At 51.0% G+C, this 23690-nt stretch overlaps 3 protein-coding genes across 5 annotated transcripts in view; 1 reads left to right on the forward strand and 2 right to left on the reverse strand.

Annotated features, from left to right (window-relative positions):
- The window catches only part of LOC131210394 (E3 ubiquitin-protein ligase Bre1), a 5310-nt gene extending 4803 nt beyond the window's left edge, over positions 1-507 (forward strand). The window contains exon 5 of the mRNA XM_058203673.1: positions 1-507. This exon is cut by the window's left edge and continues 1459 nt beyond it. The gene's annotated coding sequence lies outside the window, so the exon portion shown is untranslated.
- A 60-nt stretch (positions 508-567) lies between these two features.
- Positions 568-1934, reverse strand: LOC131205372 (tektin-1). The gene is made up of 3 exons (XM_058197447.1): positions 1789-1934; positions 1209-1724; positions 568-1147 (listed from the first exon to the last, which is right to left on the reverse strand). The coding sequence occupies exons 1-3, from the start codon at positions 1932-1934 to the stop codon at positions 568-570; spliced, it is 1242 nt and encodes a 413-aa protein (XP_058053430.1).
- Positions 1935-2166: 232 nt separating this feature from the next.
- Positions 2167-23489, reverse strand: LOC131205333 (ribosomal protein S6 kinase beta-2). 3 transcript variants are annotated; one of them, XM_058197396.1, is made up of 12 exons: positions 23348-23489; positions 20648-21017; positions 6953-6993; positions 6756-6882; positions 6569-6700; positions 6358-6491; positions 6102-6293; positions 5944-6034; positions 5626-5874; positions 5444-5551; positions 4906-5384; positions 2167-4836 (listed from the first exon to the last, which is right to left on the reverse strand). In XM_058197396.1, coding segments are annotated over exons 2-12 (1635 nt in total). In that variant the 5' UTR covers positions 20729-21017; positions 23348-23489; the 3' UTR covers positions 2167-4835. The 3 variants fall into 3 exon arrangements, with proteins under 3 accessions (XP_058053379.1, XP_058053378.1, XP_058053380.1); XM_058197395.1 differs by having other exon boundaries at positions 23326-23451; XM_058197397.1 differs by having other exon boundaries at positions 4902-5384; positions 23326-23451.
- Positions 23490-23690: the final 201 nt, after the last annotated feature.

The following is a 23690-nucleotide window of genomic DNA, read 5'->3' on the forward strand; positions in this document are numbered from 1 at the left end:
GACGACTGACGGATAGAAAGTAATACTATGCTCTTAACTAGCGATTAGCTCCGATGGGGAGGTGAGGGAGAAGCGAATAGTTTGGTGCATAATTCCACTGCAGCGCAACCCCCAATCCGTAGCGTAGCCGGCCACCTCGGAACAGGAAACGGAAGTGGGACTCGCACAGCAATTAAGTTATTCGTTTCTCGGTGGCTGGTTGCCCGGCAACGGCGCGAGCTGTTTGGAAGGAATCCCTCGAGCCATAGCCTGCTTAGCGGACGAACCGTGGACCGATACTCGAATTTCAAGAAGAAGCAAAACTGCTACACACCTAACATGCCAATATCAACCAACCGAGCAAGCCGGGTAACTCATAGAACCAAAAAGGAAGCAAAAATCCCTGCCACGATGATGCGATAACGAAACACAGGCGATAGCTGGAGGGGGCGACAAAAAAGCGGAAACCATTTGTAAAATCAAAGGGAGACACTCAAACAACAACAATAAAACTGCAAATGATTATTATCTAGCGTTACAATACACTTCAATTTGTGCCACTTTATTCAATTTAAGCGAAGAACTCCTTCAAAAGTCCTGAAACTTCAAACTCTCCCTCATCGTCATGCAGTCCACCTCGTCGGTACGCAAGGATCTCGTCTTGCGGTTGATTTCCTCCTCCTGCAGCACTTGCGTGCTAAGCAAATAGCGTAGCGTGGCCTTCGACTTCACCCGACTGCCATCGAGCTTGGCCGTCGAACTGCGCAGCTCGGCCAGTTCCCTTTTGAGGCCCTCGTAAACGCTGTCCCGGCACAGTTCGATCCCCGGTCGCTGGGCACGGTTCGCCAGTCGTGTTTGGGCCAGCGCTACGTAACCCTCCTTTTCGGCAATCTCCCGCTCGAGCCGTGTAACGGCGCGCGTCAGCTCGTTCACCTGCCGCACCGTTTCCTTGTGCACGTTCTCGAGCTTAACTTTGGTGTACCGCAGCTCGGCGATGCGCTGCCGGAAGGCGGCACTGGTCCGTTCGACCTGCGACCGAATGTCTTCGGCAATCTGGCGCAGCAGCTGGTCAACGTAGGAGCGCAACGGTTGTGCACTATTAATCTCCCGGGCGGTCGCCTCAATGTTCCGATTGGTCACCATAATCCACTCCTCGTCGGTAGCGTTGCTGAAGGTTCAAAAAATTAAACTTCTCTCCAGCCACCCAGTCACACACCGACAATACGTACTAAGGATCCAACGGAACCCGTCCGGCGTACACCTTCATCTCCATCTGGTTCGGGCGCAGCTCGAGATTCTTCTCGTCGATCCGAATCGAACGGTCCTTGTCGGCCAGATCGCGATCGAGCAGATAGATCGTAGCGCGCAGACGACGGATCTGTTCGACACACTCGGCCAGCACCTTCTCCAGCAGGGCTACACCACCCTCCATTACGGTCAGCTCTTTGCGTAGCTCGCGATCGACGGCATCGTTGACCAGATCCGTGCCGTCGCGCGTTTCCCGCAGGACGATACACTTCTGACAGAGCGGCACCGCAATCTCGCGCAGCGTGTTGATCGCATCGATCGTCCTCCGTTTGTACACCTTCAGCGCTTCCTCCTCGATGTGCGCTTCCCGTTTCTGGCTCTGCAGCTCATCTCGGCGAAAGCGAATGTCCTCGATACGTTCCCGCAACCGGTAGTCGACCTCATCCTTGCTCGATTCCGTCGTGTGCTTCGTCTCATCAATAACGCGGTCACTTTCGCTAAAAAGGGCAAAAACGGACGTTTAGAGCAACGCACGAAACGAAGGCAGAGGCCACAACCTACCTTATCACCCGATCGGCCAGGTCCTGCTGGGCCACGGAGAACAGATTCTGCCTGCGATTGTTATTCTCCCAGTCGCGCACGGTGTATTTTGGTTGTTCCGGGGGAACGATGACGAGATTTTGCTCTCGCAAATACTTTTCGGACATTTCGAACAATTTGTTACCGAACCGGACAGCAAATATATTCAGCTGGAGTAACCGCAAAAATAGGACACTCTTGTTGAAGCGCACTCGCTAACGGTTGCTACGATTCAGTTGTTGCTACGTTACCACCGAAACACAGGGAAGTGTGATATAAGTATAGTAAAACGTCAACCCCCTTTTTGCTGTTGTATTCTTATCCACTTTGTTTTGTTACTTGGTTGGTTGTGAGTGAACATTTTATTATCCCATCATCTCGGCGCTTGGTATTATAATTTTAGCTATCATTCTATTATCGTTCCTACTAAAATAAAAAAAATATGTAATAAAGCTACCAAACTACACACGCAAAATTGGGCTAATACAGGATTTAAAAAGAAAAGTAAACTTGTGTCGGTTACAATGCAATCATCACTCCACTTTCCGCATCCTCTCTCCTCGCATGGTTCATTGCGTCCTTCTTAAGAGTTAATATATACGACGGTACAATCATTACAAGCAACAACTCTATAATCATTTTATCATTACAAAGAGGAAGAAAAACCGAACGAACGAACGATCGAAGTGTATCGGGGAACTGCGTACTTACACATTAGGTAGTGGGGCTCACGGAAAAGAACGTACGAAAATTTACTCTAACCCTTTTTCTAGTGTCTAACCTCTCTGCGCCTCGCACCGCTCTGAGGCCGCGCTCCACGCAGAACGCTCGTTTTAATTAGCTAGCAAAGGGGTGGCGTTCCTATTTTCCTTCCCGGCTGCCGCGTTTATGTGGTGATTGAATTTTTTGGTAGGTTTTGCTGGTTGTTGCTGCTGCTGCCGCTGGTGCACGCCGTGGTCCACCAAGCGCCGGGTGTGCCGCCACCATCACGGAATTGTTCTATTATGCTTCCGATAAAAATCAGTCATTTTGGTTTATCATTTGCTATAAACACTACGTATGATCGCGCGCCTTGGCGCCTGTTTGCTCTGTCTGTTTGTGTTGTGTAATATGTTCGCCCGGCTTGTGGCACTTGGCTCTATTACACCCTTAATTCGCTATTACTTGTGTATGCTTTGCGTTACAGTTGAACTTACACAGTTTGCTTCTACATTCTCATCGATCCATTCGGCATCTGCATTGATCTATTTTAAACTTTGTTTCTACAATTTATACACATTGTGTTCTATTATATCTTCTTCCCTTTTCATACTTTGTTTTGCTAATCTCAGACTATTGTAAATGGTAGTTTTCGTTTACGTTTTGGTTTTTTGGTTTGTGTTTGTTTGTTTGCGGTGTGTTTTTCTGGTTGTTTGTTGCCGTTTGCTTATAAAGAAACAAATTGAAGCGTATTCATAAACATCGCCACCCAGCCTATGTACATTGTCCCTCCGATCGCACACCACCACCGGACGGGGCAAGCATCTGATCCCGCGTACGAGCAGATTCTGAGTGCATTATTTCTACTGATTATGAACAAGAGCTGGTTCTATCTAATACCGGTCCCCGTGCGCGTGGTTGGCGTTTGTTTTGCACGGGCCACTGACACGGCAAGTAAGTGATCGGTCGGACGTGGATGGCGGAATGGGTCTCGGGTGGGTGGTTTGATTGCGACCGAGAGACGCGGTCTGTGGTGTTTGCACATTACCAGTACCTTTCCCTTTTTCCGGACGAACGTGAACGCAGAGAGAGACCGAGTGCTGGTGCTAGTGTACGTTGGTAAGCAACAAATTTTACAATCTAATCCCATATTACACGAATAGGTATTATAACGCGAGTTCACAGTTGTTTTATTATTTTAAATCGCCCTCTTTCGCACCACAGCTAATTCTTCCTGCTGGTTTCCTTCCGGTGTTCGATCGATCGGATTTATTTGTATTACCGAACCAACAACCGAATGAGCCAAGGGCTTAAGGGTGTTGTTAACGTATCTAATTGGCGCTTCGGCCCCCCTCGGACATCGAGAGTGCACCGGAGTCTGGTGTCAAAAATGCAGCTTCTCTTTGCAACCTCCTCAGAAATTCAGCTTCATTCTTCGTTTCGTCATTATCATAATTCCAACCAACGTAGTTATAATTGCAAAAAAGGTAAAGACGGCGGTTGATACCCAGCGGAGAGTACTTCGTTGGCCAAAGATTAACTCATGTTTTGCCGGATGCAATGCTCCCCCTGTGGCGCTACTACACATCACGCAGATGTTGATGTAAAACTATAGTAAAAAAAATATATCAAACATCAAGTATATTGGTGTGTATATCCATCATCCCGCGAATAGTTATAAACAGAATCTAGTACATAAAAAACTATATATAAACATCAATACGATAAAGTAGGTAAGAACGATTCTCGGGTGTGCACTCCTTCGCACTAAGACCTTCTCCGTTAATATGATGATTATCTTTTCTCTCTTGTTTTCTCAAATCAATTCAACGCTTCTTTTTATATCTCTTTTGATAACTCTTGGACTTTCGTCCAGCCTTCCCACATATAATTTCAATATCCTACGGGTGTGTGTATTTTGTTCTAATCTAAGCGTTCTCTACTCTCCCCGAAGTGGCCAAAAAGTGAAACTATGCACAAAAAGAAATGTAACCAACCAAAGCCAAGGATGTTACCCAAGATTGGCGACTGGAATTTGGATTCCTTCGACTGTGTGCGTGGCGCTCAAAAAACAGGGTGTGTTCCGACCGTTCAGGAAAGGCTGATTGGATCCGCACATGTTGGGCCTCCCGGGTGCGCCACACTCCACAAGCACACAGTGGCAACTCTTTGTTCCGTCTTATTCATTATTCACTAAACTATGTTTCATTTTTTTGTATTTTCAATTAGTTTTGGGACCGAGGTGTGGTATTGTCACATCCCGGCGGACCCCGGACCGAACGGTGTTAGGCGATAAATTTCCTATAACTGCTGTACTCCATCAGTGTCGGCCTGAAGAAGAGAAACAAAACGGCGCATGAGATCGTCGATAGTCCCCGGCTTTCCGATCGCCTTACTTACTAAGAAATGGACATTTCCGGATAGACGTCCATCATTTCGTCTTGGGGCGATGGTCTCGGGGAGAACGGCTGCAAGTGGGGTGGTGTTCTTCGGGCGATCGACGCGGCATTAAACGGTCGACTGCTGCCGGCTCCCGATGCGTGAGGTTGTGGTGGTGCATTGGCCGCCGACGGTGGTTGCTGTCCCGCAGCAGCGCGCTGTTGTATGCTACCGGCCCCGTGCGGATGCTGCATGTGGTGGAGGTTGTTGTGGTGCATAAGGGGGGGCAGAATCGTGGTGGTCGTGTATCGAACCGTCGTCGTGACGGTCGAGCTGCCACTGGCACCACCGAGCTGATGGCTATGCTGATGGTGATGGCTGTGATGATAATGTTGGTGCATATGTTGGCCATGATGGCGTGGCATCCGGCGGGGTGATCTTGGCGTCGTCACACGGGTTTGCATATCCTCCAGCACCGACGGAGCGACGTACGTGAAACCCTAAAACCGGCCACATTTATTCCATGGCTCCAATTGCCGAGGCAGTCAAGCGCACTTACCTGGAAGATCAGGTTGGCACTCTCGCTCAGCGTCGTTTCGTCGGGTGAATCGACCGGTATTTCCTTCGTAAACTTGGTGTCAAACTGAGATACATCGTCTTCGCTTGCCTGCAGCGAACAAAAAGAGAACAGCGGGAATTAGGGCCCGAACAACAGTCTCTCGCACACCGCGCCCGGCTCACCAGCACTGGTTTGATGGGAGGATCCAACCGTCTCGCCACCACGTCCTCCCAGTTGACGTTCCGGAAGAACGGATGTGCCCGAACTGCCTGGCCATCGGTCGGACCACTGCCGAGTCGCTGGCCAACCTGTCGCTTCATCAGACGGCGGATTAGATCGCGTGAATCGGGCGTCAGGTAGCCCGGGATGTTGAGCTTATCCTTCAGGATTGCGTCGACCGTTTTCTTACGATTGTCCGCACAGAATGGTGGCTAAAACCCGGAAACGGAAGACCAATTAGTGCCTGCTGTGCGCTTGGTGCCCGTGACTCGTGCCATTACCATTCCCGTGAGCATGTCGTACATCAGTGCACCGAGTGACCACCAGTCAACCGCTTTGCCGTGTCCGCTGCGCATCAGAATCTCGGGAGCCCTAAAAGCACGCACAGATCAATACACACTCCGAACAGGGCCAGGGCGCTAGACAGAGAGAGACTCACATGTACTCGATCGTACCGCAGAAAGTGTGCGTCACGATGCCCTCCTGGATGTGTTCCTTGCACAGGCCAAAGTCGGTCAGCTTCACGTGGCCCTGCGCATCGAGCAGCACGTTCTCCGGCTTCAGATCGCGGTAGATGATGCCGAGATTGTGCAGGTGCTCCAGTGCGAGAATGATTTCGCAGAGATAAAAGCTGCAATTCGAGATTGAGTCGGTTAGTGGTTTTTTTGGGGACTCTCTCGCTCTCTCTAACTCACCAAGCAGTGTCCTCCAGGAAGATACCTTCCCGTTCTAAATGCATAAACAGCTCGCCACCGCTCAGATACTCTAGGATTAAATACAGCTTGCCGCCGGTCTGGAAGGCGTACACTAGTTCCACGATAAACGGATGCTGAAAAGAGTGAAACGATTAGTAATAGAACCATAAGGTGAGAAGGGAAGTGACCCCCGGAGTGGTGCCCGCCTTACCCGGACGGCCTCCAAAATGTTGCGTTCGGCCCGCGTGTGTGCGGTGTCTTTTTGATTTCTAACTATCGACGCCTTCTTCAGCACCTTCATGGCGAAGAACGCGTTCGCATCAGCACCGGTCGTTTTTTTCACCTGCAATGCACGCGGATTGATGAATTGGCTCGGTGACCGAATCCCTGTGACTTACCTGGAAGACTTTACCGTAGCCACCTTTTCCCAGCACCTTTTTCAGCTCGAAATCCTGTGGCCCAAGCTTTATCTGGCCCGGATTTATGATGTCCTCCGAAAGTGATATCGTTTCCGAGTCTTCGGTCCTACAAAAGAGGGAACGGCTTAGTAGAAACATTGTGTGTACATGGAGAAGCAGATGCCAGACACACTTACTCTAAGTTTGTGTTGATGTGCAGTTCCGGTTCCAGATCGACCTGTAACAGAAGCAAACAGAATCGTGTTAATAATTGAAACAAAAAACCCCAGTTCTGGCGGTGGTGAGGAGATAATGTAGTTATCTAAAGCAGTATGTGCTTGCTGATGGTAATATAATAATGGCGCAGTCTTCCGAACGTATCCTGTCACTCATGATAATCCCATCTCGCCCCTTCTCGGGTAGTGTCCGGGCGGGGAGGGGGGAAAGGCCCTCACAAAACGGTCTCAAAAAGGGCCCGAGAACATGAAGATGTTACATGTCACGCCCCACGCCCCGCGTGCAATCCACTCACAGCAGACAACAGACCGGGTCCCGAGTTTCGGTTGTTCCGCACGAACGGAAACATACTTATGGTGCGGCTCACCCTCGGAAAATGCAGCACACAGGAGGGGGGGGAGAAAATGCATCGTTCCGCGTGCTGCAAATGCCACTTCACACACAGGCAGGGCACTGCGCCAGAATGACAGCCGTGTGTGTTCGGCGAAGTCGTTGAACTCTTTTCGCTGGAGAAGCCTGGAAACATAAACCATACCCGTTCCTGGATGAGGATCTGTGCCGGAAGGCGACACTTGGAAGACCGATTTTTTGAGCCAAGGTTGTTGCAAAACTTGTTCCCAAAGGGACCGTACCCTCGGTGGCGGGCCGTTGTCAGCTGTTCTCCCGCGCTTCCTTATACGATCCGGGGGGTTCCGGGGTCCACACATGTGTCCTATTTTTAACGACTTCCCTCTCGTGTGCGAACACGGGGCCCGCCCGGCCGAGGGGTCGTGGATGTCATCGACCCCTGGCTGTGTGTCTTGGGGTGTGTCTCGGAGCAAGGCCCGTATTGGATACTAATTAATGCATTAAACAATTTTCGAGGGCCCGCACCAGACAATTAGAAAATCGTTTGTAATAATCGTTCGTCACCGAACCGAGGCAGCACCAGCTGTTTGGGAACCATAAATTATGGATCATCCGAAACCCTAATCCGGAACCGGAGGGGACACATGATCCTCTCTAGCTAACTATATCCATTTTCAGCCCATTTTTCACACAGCGGCAGTTGGTGCGATTCCACGGCGAGGGGCGCCACAGCGCCGCAGTATTTTTAGAGAATGGTCACAACGGGGGATTGTTTTAGCAAACATTAAACGCGGGCTACGAATTCGCTACGCGATAAATGGTTGCTAATGTGGCATCCGCTCGTCGCAGGGACCTCGAATCGATCGGATCGGCCCCGAAATGGGGCGTACAGTAACCGGAAACCCAGAGTATATGGAACGGGAAAATCGATTCACATTTCCCTGGCTGCTCTTTCAATTAGCGCCGCCGGTGGCTGCCTCAACAAGCACATCCTCTATACGGTTGGATGCAGAAGAAGCTGGAGCAATCTCTCATCGGCGAAGCGCACCGATAACACCCCGCGTGTCGTTGCGCACCAATTGCTTACGCAAACTTTGGTGGTACACTTTTTGCGCCGCGTGATTCCGCGTGATCAGCGCCAATCGAAGCGCCATCGGAGGAGCCACCACCTTCATCACCTTTCGGCGGCAGGAGCTATCAGCAAGGTCACGAGATCGGCCTGGAGCGCGATGGCGGTTGGACACTTGGTGTGTGCGTGGCCGGCGCGCGAGGCCAAGTAAGTGAAGTGAAAAAATAAACAGGCTCCAACAACCTGTGCAACTTCGCACGGCGGCATCCGTACGTAGTGTGTGCACCTCGTGAGATTAGCACTTTTGCTCTGCCTGGGCCCCAGCATCCGATCGCGGAGAGGATCACGGCCCCACGCTGGTGCTGGTGCTAATGTCGCGGCTAAACATATTCAAGGCCCACCACAGCGCGGGCCGATTTTAATATGCTTCAGCAACACACAGCACCAGGCACGATCGATGATGGTCGGCCGCGACTGACCGGCTGACCCCCGGGGGGGACTTATCTAATCACCCAGTAGCAGCATTGCAGCGACCCGCGAGCGAAAGAGACATCGAGTGGGTCCTCGGCACCGACCTTAGCAGCGGCTACCGACCGAAAAAAAAATGGGAATATAAACTGGAAGATAAAACAAAAACAACATCGTCGTCTCCGAACCGGGCCCATCGCATCCGTCCGGCGTCTAAAGCATTGTTCAAATTAATTGAAGTGTCGTCGGCCACTTCGCAGTGGCCATTTCTTCCCAGGGAGGCCCGCCCCAGAGAGTCGGGTCGGGCGCGTCCGGCATGAAATGGCGATCGATTGATTTCCAACATACGACTGAGGGGGGTCGTGATGGCGCAATACTGTTCTATGTCCATTAAAAAAGCAGGTTTAAAGTGTGTTAAAAATATTATTTAAAATCTAACACTCGAAAGTGATCTTCAGAATTCGTTCCGTCTGGGGGGAAGACCGGTCGTTCTAAAATCGGTGCCGAAGCCCGTGTCGAAAGGAACACAGTCGAAAGCACATTTATGGTTCCTTATTGTAACCATTGTTGCGCATTGTAAATCCAGTATCTCTACCCGCCGCCATTTGCTCATCAGTCGGGCCCCAAAAAATCGTGGTCTGACTCACTGCCTGGGGTGTAAGCGTTTTATGGTTCATCCCTCTCTCATTTGTAATTCCCCAAACGCCCTCTCGAAAAATCCGACCCCGCGCAGGGCGCAGCACAGCGAGGGACGAGGGACACCGGCGGCACGGCGTGACACGCGCGCGCGTCTAGAGAAAAACCTTGTAAGGTTATTGACATTACTTCCGACATTACTCCCAACGCTTCCCGAACCCTGAGTTTAGAGAGCCGATGGAATACTACCGCACCCGTGTGGGGGGTTAGTACGCGAAATATGACAGAGGGCCTCACGCGGACGGACACGCACACACCCAAGCGCGACTTCCGACACCGGCCGGGGGGGACACAAACGTCTCGAGGCGAGACGATGCCGTTTCACCGCCCAACGGAGTGTGTCTCGTGGCCAATTCGAAGCCGCGTGTGTGTCAAGGAGTCTACTAATTCCGACAAGAAAGAAATGAGTTTATTCGAATTAAATTAAAGCCCCATTGAAACCGGGAGTCTCTCAGCACACAAACACAGAGGGGGCGACTCTACACAAAATCGTGACCTTGAATGGACCATCGCGGCGCGCGATAAGAGGCGTCTCTCTCGCGCGCTCGCTCGCGCTTCATTGCGCCAGAGATGGTGATTAGGAATCCTTCGTTCTCCCCTTTGTAGGAACTCACAACGGTTGCCATTTTCCTTTCCGTTCCGGACACGAGTCACTTTGCGTTCCTCGAGCCCCCCCGCCGACAGATTAGATTACCGATCGGATTTCCAGTTGGCCAAACTGGAAATTGTACCGAACATTTTGGGCGGAAACATGAGTGTGTGTGTCCGTGGCTTTGTCACTGTGCCTCACGCGGAAGGCTCATAAAATTTCGGCAACACGTCACACCGCTGGCCACCACCTTGAACCCGAGTCTTGACCGGCCCCGCGCGTTCGTTATCGTTCAATGAACGCCGCCGCGCCGGAGAACCTCCCATTAACCCCAGACCTAAAACTAAACTCGACCATCGCGCTGCGTGGTCCTTCTTCCTGCTTCACGCGTGAGCGACTTAAGACCTCTTTCTGTATTATTTATTGCCGCCCCTCTAAATTAACAACTTTTAATAAAAAGTCGCCCATAGTTGACTATTCATTATGGCGATGGTTTCAGATCGCAACACGAGGATCGACTTCCAATTCCGGGCCCGTTGGACGCGGAACAGCACCAACCTTTTGAGCAACATCAACCCTTCTCTTATCGCGTCGTGCGTGACTCGAAACTGCACGCACACACTTGGGAGGCGAAACGTGCCAAAGCTGGCATCTAAACATCGTGATCGGCGTTATCTTTCGCACGACCGATCCTCGAGAGTGTGTGCGGCCACAATTGCCGATCGCTTCGAGTGTGCGCAGCGTGTGCTTATCATAAACGCAGCGCGCGCCCGTTTTCACGTTCAAGTGCAACTCGGGCCGGCCGTGTTTGGTTAGCCTTCAACAATGTTAGCAGCACAATCGCCCTGGCCGTTCCAGGTTGGGCGGAAGAAATAAGGGAGCACGTGTAACAGCGCACTACAATGTTCCGGAGTTTATGGCACCATCGCATCCGCTGCTGTGTTGCCAACAGAAGTGGCAGGCCTGGCCTGGCCTCACATGTATTTCTAGTGCCTCGTAACATTCGGTAACTTATCGGATACACACCCTCTCCGAGGCCGGGGTGTGACAATAAAACCACAACCCGTAATCGCCTTGCTAATGATCGGCCACAGCCAACAGATGATCGAACGCACACAGAAGCGAACTCGCGTAACGAAGGCTCATTAAACGTTTATGATGCACAATAAATTACTAATAAGTGTTACCCGCACCGACGACCCCATTGGGAAAGGTGTAACAAAGTAAACAGAATGTAATCTTTTCGGGGCACAATTGTTGAGCGAAAAATCCCAACCAATTAAAGCTAAAAAAGGGGCAATAAAGTGGGTCTTTCCATCCAGAGATCCGCCATCTTTTGCACCAAAAACGGTATGGGGTCCCTGCGGGGATACGATATGTTTGTTTGTTTACTGCTTTACCGAATGCCGGCAGCCGGTGGCACGTGGGAGCTAAAAATCGAACGAAAACAAAACTTTGCGAAGGCCAATGATGCAGCCCCTCTCGATGCATCGGTGCACGCAGCGCGTCGATGATGCGTGAAAATGCAATAACTTCATTCTTGTTTTTGTTGCTGTGGCCAACAACACGCTTTTGTAGGCCAAACTGCAGACACACATGTTGCTGTATGCTGCCACCCCACAATGACCTCATTCTCACCAACGATGACGACACACAGAGCATTGGGAGGTCGCGCCGCGCCCACACAGCGAGCGATCCCACCCACGGAGATGGGGAGGATTTTCGAGAAACGTCCACAACACAACGGGCGGCACCGGCACCCAGAAAGGACAAATTGATGGTGGCCGGTCAAAACATCCTCCAGCGCGGGGGGCTGGCTCTCTCGATGATTAATGAGTCCGGTTTTTGGCTCCAACGGAACTCACTGTCTCTCTCTCTCCCTGTGAGGTCCACAAATTCGGACAATGATCAATGATCGGGGAATTAACGCCAACGCGGCTGCCGCCGTCGAGAAAATGCATTACACCATCGGCATCGTCAGCGCAGCATAACCCGGACATTTGTTTCCATTCCGATGCGTTTTGTTATGAGCTGAGTTGTGGGGCTACGGCGTTTGTAAGACTTCCTCTTCCTTGAGAGGCGAATCGTGCCCGCCAGAACTGCGCACTTTCTACGGCCGCACAACACTATGGGCCTTGCGCGCCCCATGATCGATCCGTCAGATTCCGTGTCCCATAGTGTAATGGTACGCATTACATACGCGACCATCATCATTAGCAAAGCACTCCACATCTAATTGCGTCAATCGATTGCATATGCTGCGAGCGACGAAAGTTGTTTATTTGTTTTTCGCGTTCGGTTTTCACTAAAAATGCGTTATGCCCCCCTGCCGGGCGACGTAAGCTTTCAACAAACAGCGCGCGGCACGTGGCCATGGCTAAACTGCAACAAGCCACGTCGTATTTGTCGTCTTTTTGGCGCCAGCGGCCACCGAGAGAGGGAGAGAGAGAGCGCGCGAAAGGTAGGTGGTGTTCTTTCCGATTCTGACGACCCCGTTACGAGCCCCGCAAAAGTTGTAAGTTGCAATGGCGCAGTGGTCTGCGGAGAGCTCAGGGGGCACGTGTGCCCCGAGGAATGCTCCCCGGGATTGTGGGCGACCCCCCTCGGGGGGGAGGGCTTATGCAAATGCTCTCGTTCCAAGAAACATTCTACGGTGTGGTACCGTTGGTCTGGGCACTGGGTAAACGATTACACGACGAGTGTTACATGGCAGCGTTCGTGGAACGTTCCGTCTGTGGGTTGATCCAACCAACTAGCCATTTTATATGAGAATGTTGGGTTAAATACATCACTAAATCGCATAACATTTCGAAAGGAACCTCATTTTCGCCTTAAGGGATTTTAAACCCCAAAACTGGAACCTCTCCGAGCGCCAGCAGATCCGACTGTCTTTCCGAAAAATTCCAAGAAATTCCGTTACTAGGCGCTGGGTGCAGTTACTACTGCGGACTCCGAAGAGAGTGGTGTATCGCTGCCGCCGCTTGAAGCTGAAAACTGTGCCAACCCCTCATCACACAAGCCCTAGCCCGAGGAGCTATGTGACCTACTGATACAGATTCCACTGCCTTCGCCGTCGCCGCCGCCGTCGCGTGGTGCGCTCGCAGAAACTCTCGGTTTTCTTGGCTCTGTAACACCCACCAAAGAGCCTCTCTGCCATCCTGCCGCGACCTTGCGTCGTGAGGCGACGAGAATTCTTCCAACCCGCGCGACCCGGAATTGTGCGCGTTACAACACCCGTCACCTGGTCAACCAGTGGCGCACGAGGAGAGCTCCCCCAGCCCCACCGTTGCTTATTCAATGTCGAAGCCAACCACGGGGGGGTTGCGCGGACTGGCAATCGACTGACCACCAATCAGGTTTGTCTTGTTTGCGGGGTGGGCTGCATTAATGGAGCTGCTTTCATATTCCGGCCCATTCACGCGGATGGACACTCGGAACGTGCCCGAAGAGCGGTTTCAGATAAGGAATATATCTTATCACCTCACCGCGACGGCGGTTCCGGAATGGCCGTTCGTGAGAGTGCAACTACTGAGAGGTGCATTCGAAACAAGTTGGGGACTTCTCTATGAAACTCTGTTTGCCGAATGATAGGCCGAAGCAAGAACATTGGGATTATGTAATTGGTATGCACCACGGAAGATTGAATCACTTTTTAATTGATCGACCACTCAGAAGTCATAACTTGAAATAAACCTTTCGGAAGAGCCCAGGCAACTATTCAACGATCAACGAAGCTCAAACGACTTTTCGCGATGATCCAATATATTGGACTGCAAAATGTTATTAAATATTAGGTGTGTCAATTAGTTATTGCCGTTAGCTACTACTTTCTTCCATCTTTCTGGTAATTCTTCGATTCCGTGTCGATAGAAATCCCCATTTTTAGAAGCAATTCAATCAGAGGCCCTTTTTCAATACTTTTATAATAAGTGAACCGCTGTGCAGCCAAATCGTTACTCATGCAACGGAAAAACTAGTAGTCGGAAGGAGAAATATCTGGTGAATACAGCGGGCCATCCGAACAGTTCCCATCCGACATTTTCGAGATAAGTTTTGATCTGCTTTGCGATGTGTTGGCGACCGTTGTATTTTTGAAAAATCAGCTTATCATATCTTTTATCCCATTCTCGTCGTTTTATGGCCATAGCTTTGCTTCAAATGCATTAATTGTTGCCTATGGAATTGTCATTACGTTTTAAAAGCTCATAGTACACCACACCTTTCATATCCCACCATACACATAACCTTAGCGCAGTGAATATTTCGAGTTGGCAGCGATGGACCGATAATTCAGACACCTAATAATTATTTAAATAAATCACTCGATCTATCAGTTTTCAGTTTCAATCAAACGTTGGCCCCCTTTTTTCGATCACTATTTCCCTGAACGACGGCTGGTTACATCAACAACAGGCGTGCGATCGCAGCAACCATCATTTCGTCAGTCACTGTACCATGGTTACCAGCCCCCCACCGAAGCAATCCCAAACGGAGGGGAGCCGCCGTCGGCACCGGTGCACCATTTTTCTTCCCCTTTTTTGTTCTTCTTTGTATTCCCTGCCGCCGCCGCCTGCTTTGACTGTTATTCTCTTCATCTCCGCGCCGCGCCGCGGCTCTGCTCCGTTTTCGTCTAATAACCATTCGTCATTGACCCACTTTTGGGACTGGGCGGCCGCCCTCGCCCAACCGCCCCTTCAAATCAACCAACCGGCGTGTGGTCTCTTTTTCATCTGCGCGCGGGTATGTGTGCGCGGTGCATTGAAGCATTGCGTGTAAACTTTTCCACGACCACGACAGAGTCTACAGTTAGGTAAGGCCATCCCGCCACCGCCACTGCGCCGCGGCCGTCGGCGTCGCTCTTCGATTTCGTTCATAGACCACTCTTTCTATTAACGCACACCACCACCAGCAGCAACCAACCGGTGTGGATACGCTGTTTGGCGGTTTGGCCTCTGGGCTGTCGGGGCGAGTGATAGTGGGGTCCCCGATAAAGAGGACTCCCGGCAGAGGAGCTTTCTTCACGCCGACACACGCCGGTGTTTTCTTTTCAGGTGACCATCATCTTTCGCCCTTGCTTGGTTCCCAACCGGCCACGTAGAGCCGTAGGCTTCAGGCTTTAAGGGCGTTTTTATTTGGAGAGAACCCATCGCCGACGATAACCCAAACAGGAAGTCGAACTTTGGACGGATGTCAATCACCGCAAAACGAAGGTGATATTTTTGCGAGGTCGAGGACGAGGTCTTCCTAATGACAGGAAAATTATGCTGACAATGTTACATATTAATATTGGGCTAATCGATCGTACAAAAATACGTTAAAAATGGCAAATACCTTCTTTGAAACAACGTTCAAACAGAGATCGCTAATAGGCGTCGATCTCGGAACATTGCTTCTCAAGAAGCGCCATAAACCGATATCGATCGTCCCGACGCCCGGGCTACACATTAAGTAACGGAGCCTTCGAAGGACACGCACAAACCGGTCCTGTCCTAGCCGGGCCGGGGGTTGGAGCTTCCCCTTTCGACCGGACCCCCACGGCGGACAGTTTCCAGTCCACGCGGAAAACCAGCCTAGAAGAGCTGCAAGGCGCCCGGTGGCCGGTTGCCCGAAGACTCTGCCAGTGCCACACACGGCCGGGAAACGGTGGAAATTCCTCGAATACCTCTCTCTCGCAACCGGCGGCCAACTCGGTGGTGGCGGAGCAGACGAGAAAAAAAAAGCTAGAGTCGCCACGAAAACGACAAAAACGACAACTTTGCCCGCCCCGTCGTGCGAAGGGAAAACTTTCTAAAAATAAGTCCGCAGGGGCACCCGATCAGCGCGCGGCCCTGCCCCGCGGCCCAGCTCGATCCGTAACCCGAGCACCAGACACGGCTCACAAAACGGAAGTGTCGGGCAGGACGAATACTACTCCTTGGCGGATGGATGTCGGATACTGCTTGGCGTGTGTCGTTACTCTCTCCCTCTCTGTCTCTGTCCCCCGCGTCGGAACTATATTTAGGCCCGACCGACCACCACACCGTTGACGGGCGTGGGCTTCTAATACGAAAATAATTGTTGTGTCGAATGTCTCTCGGGTGGCGGCGCCGACGCGCAACTCCACAACAGGAGCGTCGTCGTTGAGAAGTTTATCTCGCCTGCGTCGGACAGTCACGACGTGCCAAGCACTCCCGACGACTGCACAGATGATGCACAACATTGGCCGAACTCTGCATCCATCATCCCCACCGTGTCCTGAGGACCCTTCCTTGCACCGTCTGCAGGGCGCTTGAGTAACAACCGGCACTGACCGGCGGCGGTGTCCCTGTGGCGAGAGTATTTTTAGGGACACAATCATGCGTGCCTTCACGATCCGATCGTAATCCGGCGACCAGGGTTGTCGGCTTGGCTGGCGCCACACGTCTCTCGGTACACAGTTTCATAAGACCGGGCTGGGACTCTAACCATCACCACGCCGCTCCAATGGAGGCGCATGGTGACCGTAACTCAACGCCACCGCGCGCGGCGCAAAGAAATAGAGCATAAAAACACACGCGGTCCGGTTGGGGGCGTCGGCGTTGTTTGACGAATAAATTTGGCGCCCACCGGCTTTTCGCTGAAATGGGGAAAATTGCCCCTTGTGTGGGCCGCTCGAAGACACAATCAAAAGAGCGGGCCAGAGTTTTCCTCGGTTCGCCTTTCCCACCAATTGCTGGTACAGCGTCTTATCGCGTGAATCGCCCGCGATAAGTGAAGAATGTGGCATAATCACCAGCATATGCTCGACTTTGTCCCCCTCGGCCCCGTTGGCCTACTAAAGGGAAAGTAGGCAAATTCCATTCGCACACTCAGCCGCGCTCTAGTTTTCTCTTTCTCTCGGCGGCGGCGGCCATTGATGACATAGAATCGTGAATCGTGGGGTCGCTCGCGGCGATACACTTTTGCCATCAAACACGCAGCCATCTTAAGCCGACTCACACGCGACTCACGACTGCGCTGCGTGGCAATTGCGTTCGTTTGGCAATGTGGGACACACGGACCCGGCCAGAGGCGCAAGTGAAAGAAATAGGCCGCGTGCGTGGAATGAGGTCACCGCGAATCCATCGCGAAAGGTGAGTTTTTCGGTTATGTTCACACCCGCCCCGGGCGCCACCGTGTTAGTTACGAGGGCTCCGAATGTGAGGGAAAACACTAAATCCTGCGTTCGACCTGGAGATCGTAATATAGTTTCTTCTTCCTAGACCGACAGCGGTTTGATTGCATGGTCAGCATGTAACGATCTGTCACACCCGAGAGAGCACACAAGATGGCCACCGATCTCTGTGGCTTTTATTCGATTGTAGATCGGTTTTCTTTTACTGTTAATTGCGCACTGAGCCGAAGAAACCGTAGGGGCCCTCGTCGGAGCACTGCACGAGCGGTACTTTGATGTGTTGCTGAAACAACGCACATTCGCTAGTTCCCGCGGTCCGTGGACTGGGAACCAAAAACGGGTTTGATCAGTTTATATGTGGATCCGAGCAGCGAGCAGTGAACGGTGAACAGATAAATCTCCGTCGCCACTAACAGCTGATCGATCAGCGGTGGAAAGGCATATGGACCGCACCAAAAACGCGGTCACCAGATTTAAAGTCGGTCCATGATGACTAATTAAAATACGGGCATTAATTTGTCGGCCAAGATGGGTGGAAACTGACGGGGATGGTTTGGAAAGTGGAGGAAAATGAATAATGCTTCTCTTGAGTCACAAAAGAGATGAAAAACAGAATGACTAACTGGTTCGTACGTGGCACGAACGAGAACAACGAGCGTCATTGGGAATACGGCTTTCCACGAAGGCGATTTACTCATCCGGCCCGGGATGGCGGCAGCAGACTGAGATAAAGAGAGAGAAAAGGGATCGATGCAAATGTAGCCACGAAACGGATCGATTCCGGCAGACAGAATGGTGACCGGCGACCATATTTCAGCCCAACGAGTAACATCCGAATCCTCATAAGCCTTTCTTCGCCATTTACATCGTCAGATTCAAAACGCCTCTCCCTTCAGCGGAATTCATCGAAATCATGCGACGATAAAAACGTATTAAAACGGCCACATTCGACAAGTGAGCGTGTATGGGTCTATCGATCTATCTACCCGAAGGATGTTGGGCCAATTCCAGTGTGGATGTGAATGGGCCCTTCCGATCGGTCACACCAAGGGCCAGGAATTATGTGTGTTCAGAGCGAAACAGAGAACGATGAGTAACTCGCACAAACACACCCATGCACACCGCTGCATAAAGATGGGATGAATGAAACCGCAGTGTGCATGATGCAAAACATCAACAACCCAAGTGGGGTATGCGGTGGGGGCTCCATGCCGGGTGGCAATTGCACACGGCGCAGAAAAGTGGTGCAATTTATCGCGAGATGCGCCTCTCTCACCGCGTGACGTGACGTCACGCATTTCCTCAGCCAATCGAAGCCTACTACGATGCGTTCGCTAGCTACTACGACGGGAGTATAGAATGGCTGTGTTGGTGACGGAGCAATATGGTGCAATCGCAAACACGACATCATGACGCATATGCGGTGCGAGAGCATGACTTGGGAATTTTCGCTTTTGCGAAGTAGACACCGGGAACAACAACACAACAAACGATTCACTCACGCGCGTAGCGAATCGGAACTGGTATTGGCATTTGCAAAGGTTAATGGTTTCGCAGAACCCGCCTCGGCATCATCGGATCCGTGTCCTGCAGCAGCAAATAATGTTGCGCTCGCCCAATCAAACTGTGTGCAGTATAAATAGAAGTACTTGGGACACTCTTTTCTACGGGTAAAGTTTTCGCTGCACAATGATGCGAAAGGTTGCCGTGCCGTGGATTATCGGTTATTATGTACAGGGACCCAACTCTATTTATGACTCCTGTTGGTCCATCATACGACAGCCCTTAAGCCGCACGCAACACAGAAGGAGCCCAGCGCAGCTGCAAGCGGACAACAACACCACCTGGCTGATTAATTTCATTTGGACGAACGGGACTCTCCCGGTCTCTTCTCTCGAACGGTGCATATGATGATGAATGGACCGCAGTGCATTTGGGACACGCGCAGGTGCTCCTCAACAAAGTTTCGTCGCCCCAGCAGCGAATGGGGTCACTCTCCATGCTCCATGCGCCAAGGGTCGGCCGACAACATGGGGTGGTGAGTCAATGTTTTCTCCAAAAAGCTTTTGCCAAATTCGGTCGGAATGCACGCACTTGGGCCGAAGATAAATTATCCATGGTAACTGTGATGCCGCTAAAAAGTGACTTTTGCGAAAAGGATTTTGAAATGTTAGTTTATGATGCCGGATGCAAGGGTTGGGGCAAGAAAAACACACAAAAGTCGAGAATGAAATGCAGCAACATTACTACTACGGAAGCAAGCCGAACGAAAGCGACCCCAAAAAGGAGGGCAAAACAAGGAACCCCAACCAAACATGCCGGTCAAAATAAACCCAGATAACAACACGGCTACCACAGACCGCAGTCCCCCCCTTCCGAAGTAAACCGCGAGTGTGCGTCAGATGTCAAAGAACTTTTCTTGCGCTCTCTCGCTCTCTCGCTCTCTCTCTCTCTCTATCTCTCTATATCCTCCCATCGTCGCTGTTGTTGTTGCTATTGCTTTTTATTCTTGTTGCTGCCGCACTGTTGCGGTTCCCGGCCGTCCCTTGTCAAGGGTTATGTGTGTTTGTGTGTGTTTGGCGCGTCTTGCTATTGCGTCTCTTTTTATTCCTTCTCCCCATTTTTTTTCGCTGCGCCACTTGCACACTTCGAACTGCGGTGTTTGAGCTTTCCTCCCCCCTCCCGCCATACCCACCGACCGAAGTGTACTTAAGAAGGCGACCGGTTCTGCTTTGGGGTCGCGGCGCAACAGACGGAAGTATCTTGGCTTTTCGTTCTGGCTCGTGTTAGATATTTTTTGGGGGGCGCTTTGTCTCGTTTTCTCCCTTGGCTCCCGTTTGCCCATCGGTTTTCGGGTGGTTGGCGCAAAATTTATTCTTCCAGGTTCATGAACTCCACGCGAACGGACGGTCCGTTTGACCAGTGGCGGCACACAAACACGCCGAAAGGACAATGCTTCCAAATCGCGCGCGCGACTGGAAAGGAAACCCGAAATTGCGGCTTCTCACGAGTAAGTGACCAACGCGTAAGGGCATTGCACCCGGTTGTGCAGACTTCTGCTTGGGCACGACGAAGGACACTCGCCCATTAACCGCCAAGATGGAGTGCGCCGACTGCCAAAAATGCCGTGTAAATGATAGCTGTCCATTTGCGGGCCAACATCGAGTGAAAGGTGTACCACCCTGCGCACCAAATAAACCGGGCCACGAAAAGGATAGGAATAAAACGTATTCAAAGGAACCGTGATAAATTAAAAACATTAACATTGAAAACCTTTTGACAAGAGTGTACAATCCAGTAGTCCTTGCGAACGTTTACTACGGCTACTACTGATCCTTAGCACCACTACTTACGTCCTCAATCTCGATGACGTCGTCGTCGGAGTCGTGAACATTATCCTCCTCGTGGAGCTCCAAATCAAAGACGCCCGCCATCGCGCTGTTGCCGATGGGTGTGTGTTGGTGAAGTGCGTACTCGCGGCTCAAGTGTGTTGGTGAGGCGCGTGCGTTTTCAGGCGGACCACTCACATACACTCACGCGCACGTCTGCAACGGTTGCTGTTGCTGAAAAGCACCTTTTCGGGATAACCTTTTCCCTGCACCAGCACTTTTTTCCTTTCTTCTGTTTACACACTGGAATCAGCACTTTTCGATAACTTTGTTTTCCTTTTCACACCCCGTAATCTGTTGCCACTTTTTGACGAGCTGCTCGCTTATCAGGCGCCTACGGGTTGTAAACAGGAGAATATCAACACCAGACCCAGACGATGAGAGAAAGAAAACTTGGCTTTTTTATGTGAGGCTCTGCTAGCGATTAAAGTGACCGTCACATTGGTATACCTGTTTCTGTTCACATTTATCTTGCTTCAGGTACGGCAGTTCCGTGAGTCAAAAATGTTGCAGGATTTCGGTTCGGGAGACACTTTCCTTTCTTCGCGTTCACTTTTCACAGCATTCTCTGCCTTCGGGAGAAAGCACCACCGCGAATGAAAACACCTTCCTAATCAGCACGAATGTGAAACACTGTTTTTGTTTTTGTCCTGCGTGTAAGTATTTATCACTGCACAGGTAGCCGTGTTAGTGGTGGTGCCGTGCACGGTGCGAATTGTAAACAACAAACAACACAGCCAACATGGCGGGTGTGTTGAAAACAAGCTAAACAATCGGTTCCCGGCGCGCACACTCCCACCGTGTAATACACTGGCCACCAACTAGGCACTTTGGAATTACACCACACGACGTAATTTGTGTACAAACATTGACCATAAGCGAATCCTCTCGCAGCACCAAAGTGAGAAACGCTCACAGCCTCAGACACCACCTGCAGCAGCAGAGCTACCGGAATTAGAATCGAGGGGAAGAACCGTCTTTCGACGCAGGGAATGTTTGGTTCGTGTTTCCTTTGGGGATTTTTTTAATTGCGACGCTAAGGTCACCGATCCCGAAACGAACACACCCGGGTGACACGCACACACGTGCGTGCGTGCGTACAGACACATACACGCGGACGGACCCGGAATTTAGGCTACTTTCTGCAGTTTGATTCGCGCAGTAAAATTAAACGAATGACGGGAGGAACTTGAACGCACAAAAGAAGGCCGTTTCCTGGCGCATTGAAACCACAATCGTCCGTACATTCGGTGAAGTCTGGGGTCTCTCGACCTTTGGCTTCCTGTCTGCGCCGTCCTCCTTTCCCCATTCGGTTCCACTGTGCATTGTGCGGTCAAAAAAAATCTGTCTAGCCATCCGCCAGCAGACGTGCCCCCGCCTCCTCCCCGTCCAGTGGCAACTTCACGGTGCTATTATTGTCGCCCGCCAGACGGTTCCACGATCGACGACGCACGGTGACGCCGCTTTGTTCACGGGGAGACGGGGGAGAGAGAGAGAGAGAACATCAGGTAGCAGGATGTGTGCAGATTAAAACAGGCAAAACAGAAAAAGGATAAAGTTAGCAAGAAGGCAAAACCGCGTATCGGGTATCAGCGCGCACACACCTCTACACAGCCAGTCGCACGCAGTGCTGCGGGAAAGAGAGAGGACGAGCGAGAGCGCGAAAACGTGTGCGCGCTAGAAACGAAAACAAATGCTAAGGACGCGTCCCGCGGGTGTGTGCGTGTGCGTGTGCGTGGCGTACCCACGGACGCACACGCGCGCACACAAAAACGCAGTCTCCCTCTCTCCACCACTCGGGCACTCACTCGCTCTTGCTCACTCTCTCTCGCGGATTGCTGTGGAATTTATGGCGAACCAACGCACCCAATAGCAGCGGCATCCGGAGGCCGGAACACGATTTGCACGGAAATTTCACCGAAGCTTGTTCTCGGAAAGATTACTAAAACACGGGGCACCTAATTCTTCCGTTCATGGCCAGAAACAGAATATAATGAAGGAACTAGTCGCGCACGGGTTTCTTATCACTGCAAGATCTTCCACTTCACCAGAAGTTAATGTTACCTGCTAATTACTTCGTTTTTCACTGCATCTCTCACATTTCGGACAAACCGCGTGCAGTGTGAATGTGATCCGTCCTATCACATTGATAATGTCACCACGCGGCAAACTAAACGCAGGCCGCGATACGCAAGCACAATACGCAATACAGTGCGCAACCCGGACGAGATGACGTTGGCGAGTAGCATATTTTCTGCATACGCGTCTAATCGCTCCTATTACACTTTCGCCCAAACTTAACCGTCACTCTGATTACAGTGCGGAAAACCAGTCACAGGAATACAGCCCAAACCCCACAACAATACAGTAAAAAAGAAATACAATTGCGTTGCAAACACCAATCAATAGTTCAGCGTTAACGTCGTAAACAATTCCTCGATTCTTATTAAATTCAACCCCCGATTACACATTACGCTGGGTTCTTCGATTTGTTCGACGGCCAATTATCTATCTTCGGATATCATATCACACAACACACGACCCGGCAAAACAATCGTATCATACATTTGTGCTTAACGTCGTCTTTTAACTCCTTCCTTCCGGATGTTCGGCAAAAGAGAGTGAAAATCAATTGACCGTACTTAACGTCCTCGAAAGTATTACCACAACAGCGCAACGAGCACACACGAGAGTACTAAAACTGCTTACTAAAGAACCACTCTAGTTTTCAGTGAAACTTTTGTAGCGAGCCTACGAGCAGTTTTCAAATTTTCATATTGCTCAAATTTTAATTTTAACTCTCCGGAGGTTGGGTTGGAAGTTAAGAAAAAAAGTGTCTGCTGTTTCCTGAGAATCCCAACCGTGTTGAACGTCACTTTGAACCTTCAAACCTGACGACAAACCTGAACCTGCCCTGGTTCGCACCAACACCATGGTAACGACACGTCCACACACGTCGGTGCGTTCGCGTGCGTGCGTGCGATGGTGTTTAAATTGGATTGTTCCA

Source organism: Anopheles bellator, chromosome 1 (genome assembly GCF_943735745.2).
Source record: "Anopheles bellator chromosome 1, idAnoBellAS_SP24_06.2, whole genome shotgun sequence".
Taxonomy (NCBI): domain Eukaryota; kingdom Metazoa; phylum Arthropoda; class Insecta; order Diptera; family Culicidae; genus Anopheles; species Anopheles bellator.